General features: G+C 44.4%; 1 protein-coding gene across 1 annotated transcript in view; it reads left to right on the forward strand.

The window, feature by feature from the left end:
- The window catches only part of DCHS2 (dachsous cadherin-related 2), a 321,829-nt gene that overhangs the window by 238,309 nt on the left and 56,424 nt on the right, over positions 1–27,096 (forward strand). The window contains exons 6-9 of the mRNA XM_088475373.1: positions 3,821–4,825; positions 12,942–13,129; positions 23,554–23,653; positions 24,359–24,516. Of these exons, the coding sequence (XP_088331499.1) occupies positions 3,821–4,825; positions 12,942–13,129; positions 23,554–23,653; positions 24,359–24,516 (1,451 nt within the window). The remainder of the gene's footprint in view (positions 1–3,820; positions 4,826–12,941; positions 13,130–23,553; positions 23,654–24,358; positions 24,517–27,096) is intronic.

Genomic DNA, 27,096 nt, shown 5'->3' on the forward strand with positions numbered 1-27,096 from the left:
AAACTATTAACATTTCAATTTTTTAAAACATTCTTACTTTGCAGCATTTTTTCTACACCTGCCTATAATTTTGCACAGTACTGTATATTTTATTATTATTATTATTATCAGTATATTTTATATAGAATTAGACCCACTACATTTTAAGGTTTCATAAGCAGACTTTTCAAAGTAACTTTGAGAAAATAAGTATTAGGTTGGGTTTGTTTGCTTTTTTCGTATTAAGGTGTGACTGCATAGTGCATACGATTAGCAAAGGGGTTAATTTATTCATATCTTAAACTTTTACATTAGGTATAAAATCAGCTAATAAAAGTAAAGATCGCACTGACTGGTCAACTTTATTTTTACTACATTAGTATATCCATCAATTAGAGTTTTCTCTTACTGTAACTTAAAATATTATAAGTACAACACTTTAAAACCATCACTGTTTCACAAGTCATATTAATCAGTACCACACTGGCAATACACTTTCCCGTGAAATAATTAGGTAATTTCCCTGCACAGCAAAGAGCCTAGAGCTAATATAGTTTTCATAGCATAGCATAGAAGCAATATATAAAATTAATGCCCCGTACCAAACAACATCTAAATAATTAAATCTAGATATACAATATGTCACTGTGACAAATTCTATAATATTTATACGTGCAGAGGAATCCCGGTTAATAATAAAAGGTAAATTAGAGCCTGTTGTTAAAGGAAAACTTCAGTAGTAGATTTGCTTTGAGAGTTTATCATACGTTAGTTTTCTAATCAGACGAAGGGAGTTAGAAATCAGCTGCTACATCCATGTAATCCTAGCTAAATATGTAGTCCTCCCAGTCCTCACAGCCATTACACCTAACTCTTGGATAGTGGCTTGACACTTAAACATCAGGTATCAGCCACAATCAAATCCTCATTCTTTCATCTGAGGAACATAGCCAGAATCAAGCACTTAATTCCCTCAGAAGATCTGCCTAAAGTCATACATGCATTTATATCATCATGCCTAGACTAGTGCAATGCCCTCTACCTCGGTCTCCCAGCAAAAGAATTACACCGTTTGCAGATGGTACAAAACGCAGCTGCCAGGCTATTAACCAACCAGCCCCGTTCCAGCCACATAACACCCATTCTCTACTCCCTTCACTGGCTGTCTGTCAGATGGCGAATTGCTTTCAAGATTGGATTAATAACTTACAACGCCCTTCATGACCATGGTCCAGGGTACCTGAAGCAGCTTCTGATTCCTTACTGTCCCACTCGATTACTGCGATCCGTTGACGAAGGACTATTAACAGTACCTAGAATCTCCCGAAATTCGTCTGGGGGTCGAGCTTTCAGTTTTGTGGCTCCAACCTTTTGGAACTCACTTCCCCGCACAGTTCGAGAGGCCTCCACTCTAGAATCCTTCAAAAATAGACTCAAGACACACCTATTCACCCAAGCATTTCACTAATGACCCTTGTTTAAGCTTATTTTGTATTTTGTACTCTAAATGTAAAGCACTCTGAGTCCTTTAGGAGAAAAGTGCCATATAAATAAAATAATAATAATAATAATTATTATTATTATTATTATTAAAGGTCTATTGTAGCTTTTGGAGTTGTTGAAGGTTGCAAAGAAGCTTGATCTGATACAGTATGGCAAGGTATTATTAAAGTAACTGATATTCCATAAACAGACCTGAACTAGAGCAGTTTCAATAATGCCATAGAAAATCAGTGTTTGGATCTCTGCAAATCAAACATCGTACAAGTCAATACTGTATATCTCTATATTGTCCTGTATGTATACATAAGGGATGTGCATGCATACTCACACAGGGCCTGATTCAGCAAGGATCGCAGTTGCAAAGATGCACGCAACCGGTCGATTAATTTGCATTGTGCATGCGTCTGTATCGCAGTATGCATGCGCAAACTAGCAATTGTGATGGGAAATGCATTTGCAGAGGCTAGGCAGACCACGAGCACAGTGATAGACAGGAACTGCCTATTGTGGGTGGTGACAGGGGGTGGTCGGGCGAACGCAGGTGTGCCAGTGCGTTGCAACGCTGTTCCAAGGGTGTGCATTAATTATCCACTGCAATACCATACGCGTTACCTGAAGTTAACAATTCCTGAGTGAGGTCTAACCTGCCTTAACTGTGCATATGGGTCCGATGTTACTTGATGTTACCGATTATTTCGCTATGTTGCCCAAGTAAATGGATGTGTGTAAGGGGAAGTGAGTGTCCTTATGGTAAGCTGTGATTGCAGTGCGATTGCAAACATTTGCATTTCACCGCTAATATTAGCAACTGCGGTGTGTGTGTTCTAGCAGAATAGCTATCCGTGCTGAATCAGGCCCCCAGAACGTACATAAAGACCCACGTAAGCATACTTATATGCCTATATGCATTCTTATTGTGCCACAATTATGTAAACACACCCTTATGGTACTGGTAGTTCTCTTGCCTCTCCCTGCTGCCCCCTTTTTGCCTATCCAGGTGTAAGGAGATATAATTAATTGATATGTAAATAAATAATTCTACATAGACATACTTGTATACATTTTTGTTCTGCTTGTGCAGTCCAACTGTAAATGAGTACATACTGTATTTATATACTGTAATAATCATGTGTTATTGTAGTGTCAACTTGGTTGTTTTGCAAGATTTATATTCTACATCTGTCAGAGCAAGAACTACTTGACACATTTACTCTGGTAGGAGGTTGTACACATAGGACATTACTGGCTTATGCTTTCCAGACTTGTATTAATGATTGTTTTCATTTGAAAACTATAACATAGCTGGAAGATATTACTATGTCCCATCTCCAATGTGAATACCATCAGGAATATTGTTTTGTAATGATTACAACAGATGAATATACATGATCCCAATCCCTTCCCAGGACAAATATCACACCACAGTACACATCTTTACATTTGCTACGATTTTTCGATAGTTAAGAAATTTCCATTTCTGCCATTGTAAATCATTGATAATTAGTAACTACAGTACCATATGGATTTAGATCAGTGGCAAAAACATTGGTTTCTATGATTTGAAATTATTCTGTATAAATCATTTTTATAGCATGGCCAAGGGTGTAGCTACAGTAGGTGCAGGGAATGCAGCTGCTATGTGGCCCAGGCTTCTCTCTGCACCCAAGAACTCTGCCAGCGACTTCTCAGCAGTGTGCTGCTGCTGGGCACATCTGCTGTCATGAGCTTCTCCATCTCCGTCTCTCATGAGAGGTGGTGTGACTTATTCATCCACCCATGTCTCCTGCAAGGAGCATAACTCCAGAGCTGATTTATTTGGGAATCATAGCCCTCTTATGTACTACATTATATAATACACAATTAGAATTAGGGAGACTAATACATTTAAAAAAAATATATATTTTTTTTGTTTATCATACTTACTATATGCTAATCGCCATTCATTTAAACCTTGTATGTCAGCTACACAGGTAGAGAGTGCAAACATTAGATAAATTACAGCCATAATGCATAAAAAAATTCCTATGGGGTCCTTATAGGTCTTGCTACACCCCTGAGCATGGCCATAAGATCTTCTGCTGTAGTATCCCTTCAAAGTAGAAAAATAGCATAAGTATTTAGCTGTCCCATTAAACATGATCATCCATATTTATACCATACAAGTTAGACTGAACCTATGTGCATGTAAAAAAAACTTATAAGGAATATATATTACAGTCCTTATGTTGATCTACTGCTGGTATCTGATACTTTGCATGTTGTTTCAATTTTAATTGTATTGTTTTAATTAATATTATTTTGTATCACATCTGTTGTACTTTGTTTTTGTTTTTTTAAGATTCGGTGGAGCCCATTTCATATAGAATATTATCTGGTGATCTGCATGAGATGTTCTCCATAAACCCCCAGTTTGGGATACTTACAACAAAAAAGCAGCTGGATCATGAGTCTCAACCGATTTTTATTCTCACTGTTCAGTCTCAGTTAGGTAGCTCTCCAGTCTTCAGCTGTACTCAGGTCACCATTACCGTAACTGATGTTAATGACAATCCGCCTGTTTTTTCAAGGGAAAATGAAAGAATAAGCATATATCAGACCACCCGTCCTGAAAGTGCTCTATATATTGCTAAAGCAGAAGACATTGACAGTGGATACAATGGACTCATCTCCTATAGCATTGCAAGTGAAAAGCAAGACATGTTTGTCATTGACCCTATCCTTGGAATTTTATATCTCAATGTGACTTTAACAATGGTCTGTGAACATATTCTTCTTATAATGGCAGAAGATAATGGATATCCTGTCTTAAGTTCCCTTCTTACATTAACTATTAGTGTCACCAAGCAAGAAACGGGTAATAACCTGACTTTTGGAAATTTGGTGCATCAAGTTGAAATCAGTGAAGATTTCTCTATAAATTCTGGAATCCTTCAGGTGAAAGCATATTGTGAGGGTTCACGTCAGCAGTCTAGAATATATTATTCTTTGCTCTCTGTTGAGTCTCTTACATTCGGAATAAACCCTAATACAGGGTGGATTTTCTTACGCCGTTCTTTGGATTATGAAAGAACTAGTGTATACAATCTGGTTGCGGTGGCAAGGAGCACTGACCACGGAGAGGAGCAAACTGCAACCACTGCAGTAATTGTGAACGTTTTGGACATAAATGACAATTATCCGACTTTTAATCAGCACACCCATTTCTTCACTGTTCTAGAAAGTCCTACTCCTCACGGTGTGATCGGCATAATCACAGCATTGGACAGGGACTCTGGGAAAAATGGACATCTGTCATTTTTTCTCCTGTCCGAAGAAAATTATTTTCAAATAAACTCCAAGACAGGTAAATGTCCTAGATACATTTCAATCTATAATAACGTTATATCTGGTATACCTGCCCGAGATACAGTATGTCTGAAGGGAGTATAGTGTACTGTCTGGCTACTATGGTTTCCCTTTAGAGTATTCCTATCCCTGTGAGGAAACCAGGCTAAATACAGTTTTAATTCCTGGGAAAGATTCCTGGACTGCACACCCTGAATATATATAATGGGAGGTACTACCTGATGAGACTAATTGCAGGCACAGAAACAGACAAATCTCAGGTGCACAACTTCAAATTATTGATAATATATAAATCCAATAAAATATTGCAATCAATAGAGGTTTTTAGCATAATCATGGCCAAGGTTATGGGCCTACTCACCATATCCAGGTAACCTCTTTAGGGTAGGTCCCTAACATACTAGGGTTCAAATCCAGAGCACAGGACACTCCCAAACTGGCCCAGCTAAGCTGCCCCAGGGCACCACCATAGTAAGAAAAGTGCAGTGTAAAGAGATAGTTAAGAGCAGCCACAGCTGCATATAAAGAATGAAAATAAGAAAGTGAAGTACATGTATATTAAACAAACAGTGAAGGGTTAAAATGTGTTATAAAAGAAAAATGTGTTATAATGTGGTGCCCTGAAACAGATCATAAAAGAAAAGTGTGTTATAATGCGGTGCCCTGACACAGTTTAATAAAAGAAAAGTGTGTTATAATGCGGTGCCCTGACACAGTTTAATAAATCAAAAATGTGTTATAATGCGGTGCCCTGAAACAGATCTAAAAGAAAAATGTGTTATAATGCGGTGCCCTGAAACAGTTTTGATTCCTGATTGGTCTATGGCAATGGCCAATTATGGAGTAATAATTCTACACAGACCAGTCCATAACATCCCTTGTCATTGACAAGATTTGAACCTACAGGACATTCTTAGAGCTGGAAAGTCTTCTGGATGAGCTTTCCTGCAGGGAGGACGTAGCTTCTCCACTTCTGTGAAATCTTCTCATAGAACAATAAATAGTAATTTACCTGCACCCACAAGTATATTTGGGAGACTTATTTTGAAATGAATGTCTATTTTCAAAAGTTTCAAAAGTTAAACATTCCATTATCACAATTTGTAAGCATCTGAAGAAGGAAAAAGCTGCTTGCACCCAGGTTTACTGCAACACCATGCAAACATTATATATTACCAGGGCCGTTTCATAATCCTCAGTGTGACTTTCCTTACCCTTTTGGAGCCTCTGAGCATTCAAGAGTGGAATCTTAGTATAGGATTAAATATAAGACACAAATGACAGCTTCTTTGTTTAGGAAAAATCATGACCTCCAGTTTTTCATAGTTTACTTTTTGACTTGTTAATTAGAAACACTGGGCCTGGTTCAGCAATGTATGCTGATTGCAAATTCCCAATTATCAGGAATCTGCGAGTGCGCAGTGCTCATTCTGCGAGTGTGCAGAATGGGTACTGCGTAGTCGCACACAGACCCTTGAATATATGTGCCTGTATGACAGGCAGAGGCATTTATGGAGCGGTGTGGGGCGGGGGTGTCCGGCGTTCCCAGAAACGGGATCTGCGTTGATGAATGCATTGTCCTGGGCTCGCAAGCCAGCCAGTCTGAAGATTATGCTAAAAACCTCTATTTATTGCAAAATTTTATTGCATTTATATATTATTAATAATTTGGAGTTGTGCACCTGAGATTTGTCTGTTTTTGTGCCTGCAATTAGTCTCATCAGGTAGCACCTCCCATTATATATATTCAGGGTGTGCAGTCCAGAAATCTTTCCCGCTTACTCAGCTGGACAGAGGCCCGGCGCCATCCACCATCGCGACAATCAACCACGGATGGTCGCGATGGTGGTCCCAGCCTGCAACCTGGGATCACAAATGCACCATTTTCATAATAGCAAAGATCGGAATTGCAAAGATCCTTGCTGCATCAGGCCCACTGTCATTTTCCCACCTGAAACACATAACGGAATATGGAAGCTTTATGTTCCTTGTAAAGTTGTTAAACAAATGTAAACAAATTTATTTAGAAATAATTTACGAGAAAATAGGGTAAAATATACAGGAAATATGAAATTGTTAAAATTAGTTATGGAAAGTTAACAGAGCAACAAACAAGTTAGATGCATTAGGATCATTACATATACAGATGTGTCCTTTTACACTGTGGCTGAAGTCGTGCCAAATAGCCTCTATAAGTGCTCCAGGTCCTGTATGACTCGGCCATGCCAAGCAGTTTTCGCTCTAAATGCGTCTTATTTGCATAATTAAAACAACAGGTAGCGATAAACAATGCATTTCTATTGTACACTGATCACTGGGGCTTCCAGCATTTGTACATCTGTGTGCGACCAAGTCTGCGACTGTGTAAAAAAAGCTCTGACACGAGCAGCTGCAGCATTTTCTCATGACAAGTTCCGTCATCTGTGTCTTTGTACATGTGTTATACCAATTCCTGTGCGACTAAAGTGACAGCCTAGCATCTCTGGTACACTGTGAGCGACTTTTCGCTACATCTACGATGTGACTAAGACACTAAATTGAAAGAAAAATACAGTACACTAATCGTCTCAGAGCATATCAGTCACACCGGGTGTCTCTCGCTGTATGGCGCAAAGAGCTCAGTGTATGAGGACATTTCTGTATATGTTCATTTAATGACACAATCTTCCTGAATTAGTTTGCGTTTGTGTAATAGAAGTTGCACCTCACTAATCTGTGCAGGTGGGGGACACTGCTGCTTTTACTCACTGTCAGCCTGTGACTATATACATATTTCTTTACTCCTCCTTTCATCATTACACTGCCCACTATTTGCAGCTCTGTCCTCGCTAATATAATCAAGAGAGAGTACAGGGTCTTCAAAACTAAAATTTACTCTATACATCAGGACACCAGACCCTTGGCATCCCACCCCCTCCTTTGCTAGGCTGTCCCTCCATGTCCAGCTTACCATCTCTGACTTCTTTTTCCCCTGTATCTGGAGATGACGTTAAGGTCATCATCAGATCTTTACCCTCCTCTACCTCGTCCTTGAACCTATTCCCTACGGCCTCCTCCACTACCTCTCTCCTTTCCCTGTTCCCATCTTACCCACCTCCTCAATCTCTCCCTCTTGTCAGGCACTGTCTCATTTGCATTCAAGCATGCCCTTGTTTCCCCCTTTCTTAAAAACTTACCCTTGATCCTAACACTCTCTCCAACTACCGACCCATCTCTCTCCTCCCTTTTGCCCCCAAACTCCTTGAGTGTATTGCTTACAACCACATTACACCTTTCTTTCCTCCAACTCCCAGATTGACCCATTTCAGGATGGCTTCCAAAACTCTCCACTTCACTACACTACACTAAAACTGTCCTGACGAAAGTCAGCAATGGCCTCATTGCTGCCAGGTCTAAGGGCCATTACTTTTTGCTCATTCTTCTCGACCTCTCTGCTGCTTTTGACACTGTGGACTACCCTCTTCTCCTGCAAATCCTTTACTCCCTTGGTCTACGTGATACTGCCCTCTCCTGGCTGTCTTCCTGTCTCTAAGACTGCTCCTTATCTGTCTCCTCTCATGACTCTACTTCCCCACACTTCCACTGAAGGCACCAATACACGATGCAATATAGCAGCCGATCCAACGGATTGGTATGATTTTGTTGCTATATCGTACCTTATATGGGCATGATATCGGACAGAGGGCCTGATTCAGACCCGCTCACAAGCGCAAGACCCGGCTAGCGACGGGCGCTCCGTCGCTACGGGACTCGCACCAAAGCGGGACAGCTGTCGATTTTGATTGACAGCTTGCCCTATTTTGGAGGCGGGCAGGGGGTGGTGGCTGCCAAATGCTTGGGGGCGGCACCACTGACATCACTAATAGGGACGAAAGCTCACTGGGGCTTGCAGGAACGAGACCCTACCACAAGGGTCTCGTCGCAAGCCCCGATGGTCGCGATGGTCGAGACCATCGTGACCATCACCTGGCTGCTCGCAATAGCTGTGGGTGGTCACCCACAGCTAAGCGAGCGGCCAGGTGGCCGCACAAAAAAAAAATCGCCCTGATTCAGAGCGAGCGCTCTTTCAGAGCGTCCGGCTCTGAATCAGGCCCAGAGTGCACTCCCATGGGGTCGTACAATGCACCTCCAGATCTTTCTGCAGGTTCATTTGATTTGGGGATGCGATGTACAATCCCATGCAGCAGTATGCGGGTGGGTGAGGGTGGTGCTGGCATATCGGGTGGTCTGCCACCCGATCACACTGCATGTAAGGACCTCCTGATATGTTGTCCTTCGGATCCCCTGTCACATCGCAAAGTGCAAATCGCACCATGCATGGAGGCTAAACAGTAGGAGTCTTCCAAGGTTGTGTTCTTGGACCACTCCTATTCTCCCTCTATATGTCTTCTTTAGTTGAGCTCATCAGCTCTTTTGGCCTCCAATATCATCTCTATGCTGATGATACTCAGATCTACCTTTCCTCCCCTGACCTCTCCCCCTCTCTCCTTACTCGTAGATATATCTGGATCTCTGCTATTTCTTCCAGGATGTGCCAGTGCTTTTTTAAACTTAATAAGAACTAATCATCTTCCCACCCTACCGCATAACCTCACTTCCCACAATTTCATTATCTAGTGATGGCACAACCATCTCCTCTAGCCTCCAAGTGCACTGTCTTTGAGTTATCCTTGACTCCTCCCTCACCTTCAAATCTCACATTCTGTACCTCTTGCAGTCCTGCTGACTGAGCCTCACACTGGATGCTACTAAGACCCTCATCCTCTCACTCATCATCTCCAGATTGGACTACTGTAACCTCCTCCTCCTATCTGGACTCCCTGACTCCCGCCTCTCTCCACTCCAGGCCTTCCTCAATGCTGATGCTCAGCTCATCTTCCTCTCCAAACATACTACATTTGTCTTTCCTCTCCTACAGGCCCTACACTGGCTCCCCTTTCAGAACCCAATTCAAGCTTCTCACACTCACTTACAAAACCCCGACCCATTCCTCTGGCAGTTACATATCTGACCTTATCTCCCTTCACACTTCCATCTGCCCTCTTCGCTCCGCAAATGAATGCCGCTTCCCCTGCCAACTGATTATTTCTTCCCATGACCGCCTCAAAAATTTTGCACGTGCTGCTCCGTACTTCTGGAATTCTCTACATCTCCCTATCAGACTTTCCACCTCTCTGAAAAACTTCAAACGGGCTCTCGAGACCAACTTCTTAATCAAAGCCTTCCATCACTCATCCTAGCACTCTGTCCCATGCCAGGGCCGCAACTAGGGGGGGGCTTTAGATGCACGTGCACCGGGTGCACCGCTGCACCCGGCATCAGTGACCTCCAGCCCGGTGCCGCAGGGAGACTCTAAGGCAGGCGCCCGCTGAGATTTTATTACCAGCGGGCGCCCGGCTCTTCTCTGCAGTGCCGCGCTAGCCGGAGGCTGGAGTTCTCTCCTGAACTACAGCTTCCGGCTCTCCCCACAGGCACTATGGGTGAGACGTAATGACGTCTCTCCCATAGTTCTGAGGAGCAGCCGGGTGGACCCAACGGCGGCGGTCACAGGAGCGGGGTTTAAGGTAAGTATTTTTTTGTGTGTGTGTGTGTGTGTAAGCGGCACTAGGGGGGCATTACCAGGGGGAATACAGAAGCATTTCCAGGGAGCACTACAGGGGCATTATCAGGGGGCATTACGGGGGCATTACCAGGGTGCACTACTGGGGCATTACCAGGGGGCACTACAGGGGCATTAACATGGGGCACTACAGGGGCATTATTAGGGGGCTCTACATGGGCATTATCAGGGGGCACTACAGGGGCATTACCAGTGGGCTCTACAGGGCACTACAGGGGAATTACCAGGGGCTCTACAGATGCATTAGCAGGGGGCTGTACATGGGCACTACAGGGACATTACTAAATGGGCACTACAGGGGCATAACTAGGGTTATTACTACATGGGCACTACAGGGGCATTACCAGGAGGCTCTACAGGGGCATCACTAGGGGGCACTACAGGGGCATTACTAAATGGGCACTACAGGGGCATTACTAGGGGTATTACTACAGGGGCATTACTAGAGGGCATTACTATATGGGGACTACAGAGGCATTACTATTTGGGCACTATAGGGGAATTACTATGGGGGCATTACCATATGGGCACTACAGGGGCATTACTATGGGAACATTACCATGTGGCCACTAGTACAGGGGCATTACCTCAGTGGGGCATTACTATAGGTGCACTACTGAAGGGGCATTACTATGGGGGCACTGCTGCAGGAGAATTACCATGGGGAGGGGGGCGCCAAATTATTGTCTTGCCCCGGGTGACAAAAACACTAGTTTTGGCCCTGCCCATGCTCACTATCTACCCCATCTGTGTCACCCCTGTCCGTTTATCCCTACACTTTACAATATATTGTCTTCTATTGTAAGTTATTGTTCTCTTGTTCTGCTTAATTGTTTATGTACTTTGTTAGGTGCTGCAGGACCCTTGTGGTGCCATATAAATAAAGGATAATAATAATAATAATAATAATAATAATAATAATAATAATAATAATAATAATAATCTGTATTAACAGATTTAAAACAATAATCTTTAGTCAAATAAGGTATAAAATATCAAAATTAAAAAAATATTGAAATAATGAATATAACGATGACCATGTTTTTCTCAATGATGGAATTAGTATTTGAGAATAATATCCGACCTATTAAATGTAAACTGGAAAATATTTTTAAAAGTAGCATTCTCTTGTCAGATCAAGTTTGTTGTCAGTTGACACACTCACCAGTGAGAAACTTTTCATTATACATTTCCTGGCTTAAATACTTTGTCATAGCTGTTTATTATTTTTGCCCATTTCCAAATGCATTTTTAATGGAAATTATAAAATTTGAAAAACATATCAAAATGTTATCTGTGCACAGCTTGGCATATCAGCTTGTTAATGCATGGTGTTAGTTATCTGATCATTTATTATATGTATAGCTGTCCTTTACAGATTATCTTTGTTTTCTGGTTTCCTTTATTTCCTGTTCATTTGTGAAATGTTGAGTTTGTCATCAGTCTAGGACCTATCCACTGCATCTTCAGTCCCCAAGCCAATCATGGTTGCAGCCATCCCTTTTGAACTATACTGCGCTAATACAAAAATTAACACACTTAGGGCCTGATTCAGAGCCGGACGCAATTAGCGCTCGCTCGTCCAGAAAATAGGGGTGGCTATTCAGATGAACCGTTCGCTGTTTGCGGTCTGTTGACGCCTCTAGGTCTGAACGAGCGAACAAAACTTGCGGTCGTTTTTTGGGAAACTACGCCCCCTGGCCGCTCGCATCCTACGTCATGTCCGCTATTTATTAGATTAATCGAGTACATCGAACAGGGTATGAACTGCTCGCTATTCTTGTGGTCGGTTTTTGCTACCACAATTTTGCGAGCAGTTCTGGCTATAAAATAACCCAGTGACGTGGTCAATGACGCTGCTGTTTTAATTATGCACACCCATAAAACGCCCGTTTTGACCTTTAAGCACGCCTGCGTTCTGATTTCCACTCCCCGTTTTCAAGCACCTTCCCCTGTTACCACCCACATACGCCTCATTCTGTCACTCAAATTATCAGGCATTCGCTATTTTGCGAGCACATGAATTTCGGCCGCACTGACTGGTTCGCGCATGCGTATAACGATCCGTACGCATGCGCAGTTGGGCAAACATCGCTCGGAGCGAACAAACTGTTGCTTACGAGTGGCTCTGAATCAGGCCCTTAGTTTTCACACAGTGCTTTATAAACCTATGTTGATTGACTTTTCAATCACTAAGAAAAGCAATTGAGCTTTCAATGTTAATGTCAGAAAAAGATTTCACAATGTATGTTCAGTTATATATTTGGCTACTTATGTACTGTACATATTGCTACTAGTATTGTGTTCTGTTCTTTACTACAATTTAAATTCAAACAATATTTATTGAGCTTACTGTTACATTTACTGTTTAAACCTTGATAGCTTATATTTGCTTCAAAGAACTTTGCTAAAATCATAAGGTAAACTGAATGTGAATCACAAGGTGTCCAAATGATAAATGTTCTAACATTGTAACTTTCTATACACTGCACAGGGGAACTGATAAATGCTGCAGCTTTAGATCGTGAACATAAACCGCACCACCAGCTTAATGTGCTAGTGACAGACCATGGCACACCTCGTCGTAATGCTACAACCGCAATTTACATCACAGTCGCTGACCTTAATGACAACAAGCCATACTTCCCACAGCTGCCACCAGGAAAGCAGCTACATGTCAAGGTTTGTTGATTTCTGGACAGCAAATAGCAACTATTCTTATACAGTGCATGATTGCTGATCACCATCTAGTGGCCAGAATATATACATGCACTTGGTAACGTAATGACATTAGGAATAATTGTTGTAGTGCAGTGGTTCCTAAACTTCCTTGAATCATGATGCTCTATAGTCTCAGCCTTGTTTTTCACGGCATCCCTAGGCCAAAAGTTTTGTATTGTAATTCAGAAAAAAATATTAGAGTAAATTGTGCTGAACTGTCATCCTTGGTTCTGTTATGTGGTGATGGACAGTGTTGCACTTCTGTTTGACCACATATTTTATGATTGGCAGCCACCAGCACTGGTTTTGCCCATCACATTGACCATAGATAATTTGATTTGGTCCTGCCCCCTTTACTAGAATAATAATCATATGTGCTCCCTTTGTTATGCTGCATACACACTAGACGATAAAAAAGAACGATATGAATGACCAATGATGATCGCTCCCGCGGGTCGTTAACAGTATCCCCAGTCGGCTGTACATGCAGCCCATTCGGTGGATATCGTGAGCAATGCCATGCTGCTGATGCAGCATGGCCCCGCTCCCCCCCCCTCTCCGCTGTCGTTCTTCGTTGGTCGGCATCGGTAAGTGTGTATACACTTGCCAGTGCCGGCATCCCCGTTGGGATCGTCGCTGACGATGCCGCTGCATACGCACATCATCTAGTGTGTATGCGGCTATAGAAAACTAATCATATATGTGTCCTTATCAGTATTTAATGTCCTCTTTGGTATATACTGTATATTTTTTTATTATATCATACAAAGTAGTGGTGTGCACCGGCCACTTTTCGTGTTTTGTGTTTTGGTTTTGGATCTGGATCTTTCTTCGTGTTTTGGATCTGGATTGGTTTTGCCAAAACCACCCGTCCGTGTTTTGGGTTCTGAATTTTGTGTTTTGGATCTGTATTTTTTTGAAGAAAAGTATAAAAACAGCTAAAATCACAGAATTTGTGGGTTTTTCTGGGCGGCACAAACACGTGGCCCATCTAGGAGTGACACTGCAGTGGCAGACAGGATGGCAGTTTGAAAAACTAGGCCCCAAACAGTACATAAAGCAAAGAAAAAAAAGAGGTGCAAGATGGAATTGTCCTTGGTAATTGTTGTATAAACAGGACAGGCACACTTTAACAAACCAATCATTTCAGCGCCAGAGTCTGCCACACGACTGTGGCTGAAATGATTGGTTCGTTTGGGCCCCCACAAAACAAGCTGGCAATTAATCTGTCCCTGCACAAACTGGCTCTACGGAGGCAAGATGTCGTCCTCATGATCCTCATCCACAGATTCCTCACCCTCTTCAGTGTTGTGTACATCTTCATCCTCACAGAGCATTAATTCGTCCCCGCTGGAATCCACCACCACAGGTCCCTCTGTACGTTCTGGAGGCTGGTCTCCCTGGAAGAGTTGATAATTCATTTTGATGAACATCATCTTCTCCACATTTTGTGGAAGCAACCTCCTACGCCTTTCGCTGACAAGGTTCCTGGCTGCACTAAACACTCTTTCGGAGTACACACTGGAGGGGAGGCAACTCAGGTAAAATAGAGCCAGTTTGTACAGGGGCCTCCAAATTGCCTCTTTTTCCTGCCAGTACAGGTATGGACTGTCTGACATGCCTACTTGGATGCTGTCACCGATGTAATCCTCCACCATTCTGTCAATGGTGACAGTATCATATGCAGTGACAGTAGACATGTCAGAAATTGTTGCCAGGTCCTTCAGTCCGGACCAGATGTCCAAACTTGGTCCTGCCTGCCCTGCATCACCGCCAGCGGGTTGCTTAGGATACCTAAGTTGTTTCCTGGCAGCCCCAGTTGTGGGAGTAAATGAAGAAGGAGCTGTTGACGTGTCACGTTCCGCTTCAGCTGACAGTGTTTTCACCAGCAGGTCTTTGCACCTCTGCAGGCTTGTGTAGTCCGGAAAGAGAGACACCACATAGGCTTTAAACCTAGGATCGAGCACGGTGGCCAAAATGTAGTGGTCTGATTTCAACAGATTGACCACCCTGGAATCCTGGCAAAGCGAATGAAGGGCTTCATCCACAAGTCCCACATGCCGAGCGGAATCGCTCCATCTTAGCTCCTCCTTCACTTTCTCCAGCTGCTTCTGCAAAAGCCTGATGAGGGGAATGACCTGACTCAAGCTGGCAGTGTCTGAACTGACTTCACGTGTGGCAAGTTCGAAGGGCTGGAGAACATTGCACAACACGGAAAATCATTCTCCACTGTGCTTGAGTCAGGTGCATACCCCCTCCTTTGCCTATGGCATAGGTGGATGTATAGGCTTGAATGGCCTTTTGCTGCTCCTCCATCCTCTGAAGCATATAGAGGGTTGAGTTCCACTGCGTCACAACCTCTTGCTTCAGGTGATGGTGGGGCAGGTTCAAGAGTGTTTGCTGGCACTCCAGTCTTCGGCACGCAGTCGCTGAATGGCAAAAGTGGGCAGAAATTTTTCGGGCCACCCAATGCATCTCCTGCATGCCCCTGTTGCTTTTCAGAAAATTGTGCACCACCAAATTTATTGTGTGAGCAAAACATGGGACGTGCTGGAATTTGCCCAGATGTAATGCCCGCACAATATTGGTGGCGTTGTCAGATATCACAAATCCTTAGGAGAGTCTAAGTGGGGTAAGCCACTGGGCGATGATTTCCCTCAGTTTCTCTAAGAGGTTGTCGGCGGTGTGCCTCTTACTGAAACCGGTGATACACAGCGTAGCCTGCCTTGGAACGAGTTGGCATTTCTGAGATGCTGCTACTGGTGATGCTGCTGTTGTTGCTGCATAAGGTGATACATCTACCCAGTGGGCTGTCACAGTCATATAGTCCTTAGTATGCCCTGTTCCACTTGTCCACATGTCCGTGCTTAAGTGGACATTGGGTACAACCGCATTTTTCAGGACACAGAGGACACTTTTTCTGACGTTTCTGTACAGTCTCAGTATCGCCTGCCTAGTGAAGTGGAATCTAGACGGGATTTGGAACGGGGGAAACACAGTACCTCTATCAATTGTGTAAATCCCACTGCACTAATGGCGGATACCGGACGCATGTCTAACACCAACATAGCAGTCAAGGCCTCAGTTATACATTGCTTCAGGATGACTGCTGTCGTACTTCATCCTCCTCGCTAAGGACTGTTGGAGGTTCAATTGTTTAGTAAAAGTAGTGGTGTTCCTACTTCCTCTCTGGTATGATGAACGACTCCCAGCAGCAACAGCAGCAGTGGCAGCAGTAGGCGTAGCAATGCAGAATCCTCCGGAGGAATCCCGGATAGGAGAGTCAGTCATGCCAGTGACATGGCCTGCAGGACTACTTCCGATCCTGACTAAGGAGGAAATTGATGAGGAGGGAGTTGATGGTGTGGTTTGCAGGTGCTTGGATACAACAGGACAACGGGATTTAGGTGTCCCTGGACTGCTTACGGTCTTAGCCAAAGTTTCTGAACTTGACAGTAACTTTTTATGAACGCGCTGCAGGTGACGTATAAGGGAGGATGTTCCTAGGTGGTTAACGTCCCTACCCCTACTTATTTCACCTTTACATATGGTACATATGGCAAGACAGTTGTTGTCCGGATTTGGATAGAAATATTGCCAGACCAAAGAGGTGGAATGTTTGGTCTTCTGCCCAGGGCTTTTTCATCCCACGGACAACAACTGTCTCCCCCGGAGCCTGATTTAAACAAACCACATCACCATCAGAATCCTCCTCGCCAACTTCCTCCTCAGCGCCAACTACACCAGTATCCTCATCCTGTTGTACTTCAACAGTGATATCTTCAATTTGCATATCAGCAAGTGGACTGTGGGTGCTCCTTTCAGCACTTGCAGAGGGCGTGCAAATGGTGGAAAGAGCCACCTCTTCCCGTCCAGTGATGGGAAGGTCAGGCATCGCAACCGCCACCACAATTGGACTCTCCTTGGGTATTTGTGATATCTTCTTACAACGCACAGTTCTTCACTGCGCTTTTGCCAGCTTAACTCATTTGATTTTTGTAGTGGGAGGAGGGCTTCCATCGCCATGTGAAGCTGAACCACTAGTCATGAACATAGGGAAAGGCCTTAGCCATTCCTTGCCACTCCGTGTCGTAAATGGCATATTGGCAAGTTTACGTTTCTCTTCAGATGATTTAAATGTTTTTTTCAAGGTCATTTTCCTGAACTTTGTCATTTGGGATTGTATGTGCCCTCTACTATGACGTTGGGCATCGGCCTTGGCAGACGACGTTGATGGCATGTTATCGTCTATGTCATGACTAGTGGCAGCAGCTTCAGAACTAGGAGGAAGTGGTTCATGATCTTTCCCTATTTTATTTTTATCTGAGAAAGTTTGGTCCTCCATTTATGTGATATTGATATATACGTGCGGAAAAAGGTGCACACAAACACAGAAAATATATATTTTTTTTGTTGGAGACTAGTGCACTTTGTGGGTTACACCACCCTTTAAGAAATGAGCCAGCTGGCTCTTTACTTATGGGACACAGACGCACGCTTGGCGCTGCTCCTTTGTTGATGCACGTGCAGCTACAGTGCACACAATTCACAAAGACAGAAAAAAAAGAATTTTTTATTTTTTGTGGAGTGCACTTTGAGGGTTAATAGACAGACGCACGCTTGGCGCTGCTGCTTTGAGGATGCACGTACAGTGCAGACAATTCACAAACACAGAAGAAAATGTTTTATTTTTGTTGGAGTGCACTTTGGGGGTTACACCACCCTTTAACAGACAGACGCATGCTTGGCGCGCTGCTTTGAGGATGCACGTACAGTGCACACAATTCACAACACAGAAAAGAAGAAATTTTCATTTTTTTTTTGGATTGCACTTTGGGGGTTACACCACCCTTTAATGGACAGACGCACGCTTGGCGCTGCTGCTTTGAGGATGCACGTACAGTGCACACAATTCACAAACACAGAAAAAAATATTTATTTTTTGGAGTGCATTTTGGGTGTTACAGCACCCTTTAACAGACGAGCCAACCGGCCCTTTAGTTATGGGACACAGGCTCACGCTTGGCGCTGCTCTTGGTTGATGCACGTGCGGCTACTGCGCACACAATTCACAAATACAGAAAATAATTATTTATTTTGTTTGGAGTGCACTTTGGGGGTTACACCACCCTATAACAGACGAGCCAGCCGGCCCTTTAGTTATGACACAGGCGCACGCTTGGTGCTACTTTGTTGATGCACTTGCTGCTACTGCGCACACTAATCATAAACACATGAAAAAATATTTTTTTTTGGAGTGCATTTTGGGGGTTACAGCACCCTTTAATGGACAAGCCAGCCAGCCCTTTACTTATGACACAGGCGCACACTTGGCACTGCTCCTTTGTTGATGCATGTGCAGCCACAGTGCACACAATTCACAAACACAGAAAATATTTTTTATTTTGTTTGGAGTGCACTTTGGGGTTTACACCATCCTTTACCAGACGAGCCAGCCGGCCCTTTACTTATGACACAGGCGCACACTTGGCGCTACTTTGTTGATGCACGTGCAGCTACTGCGCACACAATTCACAAACACACAAAAAAATGTTTTTTGTTTTTTTTTGTAGTGCAGTTTGGGGGTTACAGCACCCTTTAACGGACAAGCCAGCCGGCCCTTTACTTATGACACAAGCGCACGCTTGACGCAGCTCCTTTGTTGATGCACGTGCAGCCACAGTGCACACAACCCAGCCAGCCCAGCCAGCCCCTATGACAGCAGCACAACACAGCCCAGCCAGCCCCTATGGACAACAGCAGCACAACACAGGCCCAGTCAGCCCCATAGACTGAGTGGACACAGCCCTATGGACAACAGCAGCACAACACAGCCCAGCCAGCCCTAGCTCCCACCGTCCCTCTTCACTGTCCACAGCCGGAGTGAGAAATGTCGCCCATGCGGGGACCTTTTATAGAATCCAAAACCCGCGAGATCCGGAAGGCGGGATGATGACATTTTGCCTCGATTTCAGATCTGAGTCACTTGGGAAAAGTCGAGCCTGACTCGGATACGACTCGGATCAGGGGGGCTCGGGGGGGTTCGGATTTCAGAAATCCGAACCCGCTCATCCCTAATACAAAGTACAGTAAAATACAATATTTTGTTATTTGAATGAAAATATAACAATAATATAATATAAATACAGTAGTATACATTCTATAATATATTTCTAATATATACAGTAATCTGTGCCACTTCTTTTTATTATTGGCACCTTTATTATAATAATTATCCCTCCTCATATTTTCTGTATTGCTGTGATCCGCCTTCTCTCCCCCAAAACATACATGTTCCCTTAAACCACTGCAATTTTTTACCTACTTTAGAGACTCATTCCTTTCTGTGGTCCGTATGTTTTGGGTGGCTTCTCTTGATTACATCCTCCTGCCGTGACTGAACCCTTCCTCCTGGTTTTCTGCTTCTCCTGGGCGGTTGTCCGGATCAACAAGGGGGGGGGGGGGGGGCGACATGGGCGGTTGTCCTTGCCCCCACACGTGACGGTCCCCACACCCATCGGGATTAAAGTGGGCCGGAGGAGATGGAACCAGTCCCACCTCCTCCGGCAACCTAACCCCGGCGCCGCAGGGAGGCTCCATTTACCAGGCGCCCACTCAGATTGTAACCAGCTGGCGCCCAGCTCCCTCTCCGCAGTAGTAGGCGGAGACTGGAGCTCCCAGTTCACGTAGTGCACTATGGGAGAGACGTCATGACGTCTCTCCCATGGTGCAGAGGAGCAGCAGAGCGGACTGGACGTAGACTGCAGCGGACGCGAGAGCGGGGCTTAAGGTAAGTATTAGGTTTTGTTCTTTATTTGTGCAAGCGGCTTTTCTACTGAGGACATTACTCGGCGGGTGCAGTACTACTGGGGGAATTACTCGGGGGAGGGCACTACTACTGGGGGCATTACCCGGGGGTGGGCATTACTACTGGGGGCATTACTCAAGGGGGGGCATTACTACTGGGGGCATTAGTCTGGGGGCACTACTACAGAGGGAGCATTACTATTGGGGACACAAATACAGGGGCATTAGTACTGGGGTCATTTGCACAGAGGGTACTACTACAGGGGGCATTACTACTGGGACCAATAAATACAACAGGGGTCATGACTACTGGGGGCATTACTACTGGGGGCACAACTACAGGGGTATTACTACTGGGGCCATTTATACAGGGAGCATTACTACTAGGGCATTACTATTGAGCACACACAGGGGGCATGACTACTGGGGGGCATTACTACTGGGGGGCATTACTATTTGGGGCACAATACAGGGGTATTACTACTGGGGGCATTTACTGTATACAGGTGGGCATTACTATTGGGGATACTACCACAGGGGGCATAACTACAGGGAGTACTACTACTGGGTGCACTGAATAAAGGGCACCACTACTGTGGGCTCTGCATACAGGGCACTACCACTGTGGGCACTGACACTACTGGGGGCTCTGCATAAGGTCCCCATTGCACATACATTCATCACATTTAATAGGGGCCCCCACATGTTTTATTGTCCAGGGACCCCCACAGACCTTAATCCAGCCCTGCTCCCGGTCCAAGCTCAGGCCAGATGCCAGCCCTAAAAGTATTGTGTGCCTGTCCAACACGCTATGGAGCAGAGAGTACAAATCAATCTTAAATTGTCTTCTTAAGTATGTCTTACTATTTTTGTGTATGATTAATTAGTCATTTATATTTTTGTCAGTCTGTTCTACTTTCCTATAAATGAAAATTACTGGCCTTTCTCAGTGGCACCAAATTATAAATAGATACAATATTTTCTGAAGAACTGGTTCACCTATCAATCTTTCGCATATTTATTTATCTTGAAGCATAACACCGCATTGGCAGTTACTATAGCCAAATTGTGCATCCCAGGTCACCGATTTGCTCTCATAGGAGCAGGGATGCCTTCTGAGCTAGAGAGCTTCAGCGCATGTGCAGTAAACTCCCATTCAAGGGTTTTGTTTTGTAGGTTCACTCTGTTTGGTCCTTTGTTCCACAACATGTCTATGTACAGCAACACAGCTTAATGAGGCCATACTTGCTGACGTTACAAAACTCCTCCCCGGGAGAAGCCCGGAGAGAAGATTCTGCTGTCATCTTTGGGGGGCAGGGCTGGAATGTAGACATAATTAGTCCTTGCTCCATCACAGGAAAAAGGCCACGATTTGCGGGTCTGCGAGGAGGGGACGGAGCTAAATGACATGTGATTCACATCATTTTACCCCTGCCCCCTCTCTGCGAACCCGTTAATTCCCCGTTAAATCTCCCTATCCTGCCCACATCACTAGGAGCCTCCCGCGATTTCCGGGAGACTAGGCAATTATGCTTAAGGCACACAAATGCATTCACACACTCATATATTTCAATACAGCAGGCAGGTATAAACGAACTAAAGAAAGTTAACTCAGTAATGTCAGGTTAGTCAACTATAATGCAATCTCAATCTCTTGGGGGTCTAAGTACTAAGCATTGGAGAGAGATAAAGAAGATGGAGACAAAGTACCAGCCAATCAGCTCCTAATTTTCACTTTACAGGCTGTGTTTGAATAATGACAGGAGCTTATTTTTTGGTACTTTAACTCCATCCACTTTATCTCTCTCCAAACTTAGTACATAGACCCCTTAATGTAATATAGGATTAATATAACATTTTGTACCACTTAAATGTTTAATATTGGAGTATTGTTTTGAATTCAGTTGTTTTGAAAACTTAGTGGTAGACAACATGAGGCAAAACGTCATCTTTCACGGGCATCTGTGCCGAAATGTCCGTAAAAGATGATGTTTTGCCTTGCTCTGAGATCCAAACTTGGCGGGAACATCAGAGCCAAAACTGAACGGTTGTTGCTAGATCCAAGTTGGAGATAGGACCTCTGATGTCACAACCACGTGACCGCTATAGCAGGGCCGGTCAGCTACCAGTGTTACTATCCACATGGGCATAGAGGGTGAATATAAACCTGTATGAGCAATGCGAGCCAGCGAGGGGACACTTTTGGCCCCCCTTGCTCCTCCCCCTTTTGTCACATGGTTAAGATGTCAGAGGTCCAGTAAAGTACCTTGTTCTAGACCTAACCAAAACTAACCGATCATCTCTACTTTAAGAACTGTGTCCTGCTGATTTTTTTTTTCTTGCTTGTTTCTAAAATGACTAAGAAACTGTGGGCCTAATTCAGAGCCGAACGCTCTGACCAGAGCGCTTTCTCTGAATCAGGGCCCTCCTACCTAAAATTGGAGCGGCCTCCTGGCCGCTCGCATAGCTGTGGGTGACCACCCACAGCTTATGTGAGCGGCCAAAAAGATGGTCGCGATGGTCAAGACCATCGCGACCATCGGGCTTGCGACGAGACCCTGCGGTAGGGTCTCGCTGCAGCAAGCCCAGGAGTGCTTTTGGCTCTATCAGAGCCAAAAGCACTCCCACTGACATCACGAGCGGGTCTGAATCAGGCCCTGTGTACAACATGATGGACAGAAAGGTTCTAGTTCAGTAAACACTACAGTGTGTAGGTCATTGTCTATAACAGGGGTCTTCAACCTTTAAGACAGTATGGGCCACATTAAAAAATTCAACGAAGCCCAAGGGCCACTAAGCTATACTGCACTATTTAGACTCTGCCCCCTCCTCACACAATTATATCCCTTAACTGCCCCCTCCTACAATTTTAATTAGGTCCCAGAACGCCCCCCTCCTCCCACAATTATAATTATTCCCCAAACTGTCCCTCCTCCTCCATTAATTATATCAGATAGTTGCCCCCATCCACAAACAATTTTATCCCAAAACTGCCTCCCTCTGCAGTGCCCCCAGAGGTGCCCCTTATACAGTGCCCCCAGTAGTTGTACCCCCCTATGCAATGTCCCCAGTAGTGGTCCCCATTATGCAGTGCCCCCAGTAGTAGTCCCCCTATGCAGTGCCCCCAGTAGTGCCCCTTACATAGTGCCCCCAGTAGTAGTGCCCCCCTCTTCTGCAGTCCCAAAGAACCTTAAATATATTGGACAAAGACACAAACACACAAAAAACCCAACACTTATCAAAATCCCTGCTCCTGCATCCACCGCCGTCCGCTCCTCTGTCCTCCCGGCCCACTTTGCACTATGAGAGAGACGTCATGACGTCTCTCCCTTCACCCACTGCGGGAACCGGAAGGTGGATCTCATGAGTGAGCTCCAGCCCGGCTCCACGGGTTGAAGATCCCTGGTCTATAATGTGCATTACTACTTCCATTTTTATGTTCACAATTATTTACAAAATCATATAAATTTTTACTTATTACTTTTCTTTTTTACTTTTTTCTAGTTTAGCATTTGTCATTGTTTCTATGTACTTGTTTTTGTATCCTACATTTAAAGTTGTGTTGTCTTTGTGTTAAGGTTCCAGACGGCCAGCCAGAATATATGTTGGTGACTACGGTGTATGCAAAGGATCCTGATGCTGCTAATAATGGCAAAGTTTTGTATTCATTGTCCTCCGGTAAACAAAAATTAACATACTTATTTTACTGTATTCTAGGTTGTTTTGTTGAAAAATGTCCTAATGGTTTCTTATGTATTGGTTTGTAATGTATTATGATGTATTAGACTTACATCTTCTGAGTATATTCTTATATTCCTTAAAAATAGAGATGTGATGATTGCAGGGTATAAGTCTCTCCCATGTTTTGGATTGCATATGTAATTGGCTGAGCTGTGCAAGCAGAGCTGTGGGGGTGGTTCCTACATTTGGCTTGTAGAGTTCCTGGAGTGATGTCACATTTGGAAAACGCTATTTGATGGAGCTGTGTGCAAGAGTCCTCTCCTCAATGGTTGCCTTGCTATAAACCACAGGTTCTCAAACTCAGTCCTCAGGACCCCAAACAGTGCATGTTTTCCAGGTCTCCTCACAGAAAGTTAAATAAGTAGCTCCACCTGTGGATCTCTTAAAATGTGTCAGTAAGTAATGAATACACCTGTGCACCTGCTGGGTGATCTGCAAAATGTGACCTGTGTGGGGTCCTGAGGAATTAGTTTGAGAACCACTGCTATAAACAAATCAGGCACACTGGAGCGTTATTAATTTTGTGTTATGTGCTTAGTGTTAGTTTGAGAACCACTGGTATATTGTACTAAGTTTTATACCAATACTTTTAGCTAATATTTGGTCACCACATTTCCACTAAAATATGTACTCTTTTTGCAGATGATAATCTGGATCATTTCTTTATTGACATTAGTAGTGGTGAAATATGGACAACTAGGATTTTGTCAGCAAGCCAAAGATCACACTACCATTTCACTGTCACAGCAACTGACCAAGGAGTCCCTCCGCTGCAGGAATATGTAATTGTTAATGTTCAGGTATGGACAAGGAGGATTGTTTACTAACATTACTGAAATATGCAAATTTACAATAAAACATACCTATCAGTCAGATATTCGCTTCCATTGTTAAGGTGCATACACACTGGCCGATGTGTGAATTGAGCGATATGGGCAGCATACACACTTGCCGATGCCAGCAAGGACGAACGATGGCTGGGGCGTGGAGTGGGGCAATGCTGCATTCGGCAGCATGGCATCGTTAACGATATTCCCAGATTGAGCTGCATACTGTATACAGACCTGGGAGTGCACATTGTTCATCGCTTAGTCAATATATTGTTCAAAGATGTCGTTATTGTTCAAATTGTTTATAAATATTGTCCAGTGTGTATGCACCGTTAGACAGATAAATGTCAGTTGCTAAGCGGTTGCTATGGGTTAGCTCACTTTTACACATTTAAACATTGTTAGTAAATAAATCTCATACAATTTCATGTTATTTACTTAACTACTGTTAAAAGCGTGTGAAGTGAAAACCATTTCTTTTTACACAATTAACGCTAAAAGTGCGATGTATCAAACTAGGGGTGAAGCTAGTGTTTCTGTCACCCAGGGCAAAGACATCATGACGCCACCCTCCACCTCCCCATCCCAGTGGATAGTAGTCATCCTCTACCTATTTGAATGCCATATAATAAAGACAGCATTAGTGACCACCATATAATAAAGACAGCATTAGTGATCAGTGGCACCGAGAGGGGGGAGCAGGTACTTTTTACCCAGGTCCTGGCCTGTTGGAGGGGCCTGGGGGGGCCTGCATCCTGCAGCCCCCTCCATGCCCCGATGCAGTAGTACAGGCAGGGAGAGAGAGAGCTGGCTGCTGCTGCAGCAGTTCTCTCCCCAGCATGTATGCTGCTGTCATGCTGGCTGCTGCTCTCTCCCTGCATGATGTGCCGGGGGAGCAGACACACTTGCCTGCCCCCCGGACACCAGCACCCCACTATGCAGTGTACACAGCAGTGAATATATTATATTTTTTAAAAAATTTTGTGAGGGGATCTGGCCACACCTTCCCAAGTTGGCGACACCCCCTCTCAGTATCGGGCCTGGCAGACCTGTTGGCAGCCCTGTCATTGATTGCCATATTCTGCTGAGAGCATTAGTGATTGCCATATTCTGCCAACAGCATTAGTGACCACCATATAATACAGACAGTGTTAGTGACTGCCATATTCCACAGACAGCATTAGTGACCGCCATATAACAAAGGCAGCATTACTGACCACCATATAATGCAGACAACATTAGTGATGGCCATATATTAATGACAGCATTACTGACTGCCATGTACTACAGACAGCATTAGTGACCACCATATACTACAGACAGCATTAGTGAACGCCATATACTACAGACAGCATTAGTGAACGCCATATACTACATTCCAATGCCGGCATCCTGACATGGTTAGAATACTCTTCCTACCCTTAACCCTAATCATGCCTCCCCACTGCCAAATCCTAACCCTCCCTCTCTAATGCCTAACCCTAACCCTCCTCCTAGCGCCTAACCCTAACACCTAACCCTTCCCATAACCCCAGTATTTACCATCGGGATGCCGGCGCTGGAATTCTGACAGGTGTCGAGGTTCCGGCACCAGCATTCTAAGTGCTGGCATCCGGACTGTCGGGATTATAACTACATCCCATTAGAAAGTTAGATGGGCTCACCAAGAAGATGAAAACGCAATAGGTCTGATTCAGAGATGTACGGTAATGCCACCGAAGCTGCAAACTTGTACGCATCGGCCGTGCGAAAATATGCAAATGACGCAGCCACTGGGATTTGTATTGAGGCGCCCACCGCAGTAGCAGTAGCAGGCCGAGACACACCCTGAAAATGGTCATGACACGCCTGCGTTTGACTCGCAACCCCCCGATTACCACCCACAAATGTTCTCTGTCTGTCAGCCACTTTGCAAATTAATCCTCACTGCAAGCAACAGTAATGAAACCTGGCGCATGCGCAGTGCGACTCAGACATATGCGCAAATTACCAATATTCGCTCAACTGCTTAAACATCGGCATTGCGTCCAACTCTGAATCAGGCCTAATATCCCAGTTACCACCCAGAAATGCCAATTTAATGTCCACAGACAAACGACTGAGGGCCTGATTGTAGATTCCTGATTCCTGCACACAGTCTGTCAGAATACTGTCTACTGCCGTTTTTGGATTGGGAGGGGGCAGCGATGGCCTACCTTTCCCAAAACGGAGTCATGTCCCCACCGTTAAGGGTGGAGTGAACAGGCCAGAATATCCGCCGGCTGACACAGAATTAGGACCTCAGGGCCTGATTCAGAGCCGGTCGCTATTTGCGGTCGTTCGTTCAACAAAAAGGGGTGGCTATTCAAATGAACCGTTCGCTCTTTGCGGTCTTTTGATGCCTCTATGTCTGAACGAGCAAACAAAACTTGCGGTTATAATTTTGAAAAAGATGCCCCCCTGGCCGCTCGCACCATACGTCATGTCCGCTATTATTTACTAGTGATGTCAGTGGAGCAGTGGAGAGCTTCCGGCTCTGACAGAGCCAGAAGCTCTCCGGGGCTTACGACA

This window comes from Taudactylus pleione, unplaced genomic scaffold (assembly GCF_031769625.1).
Source record: "Taudactylus pleione unplaced genomic scaffold, aTauple2 ptg000170l, whole genome shotgun sequence".
NCBI lineage: Eukaryota > Metazoa > Chordata > Amphibia > Anura > Myobatrachidae > Taudactylus > Taudactylus pleione.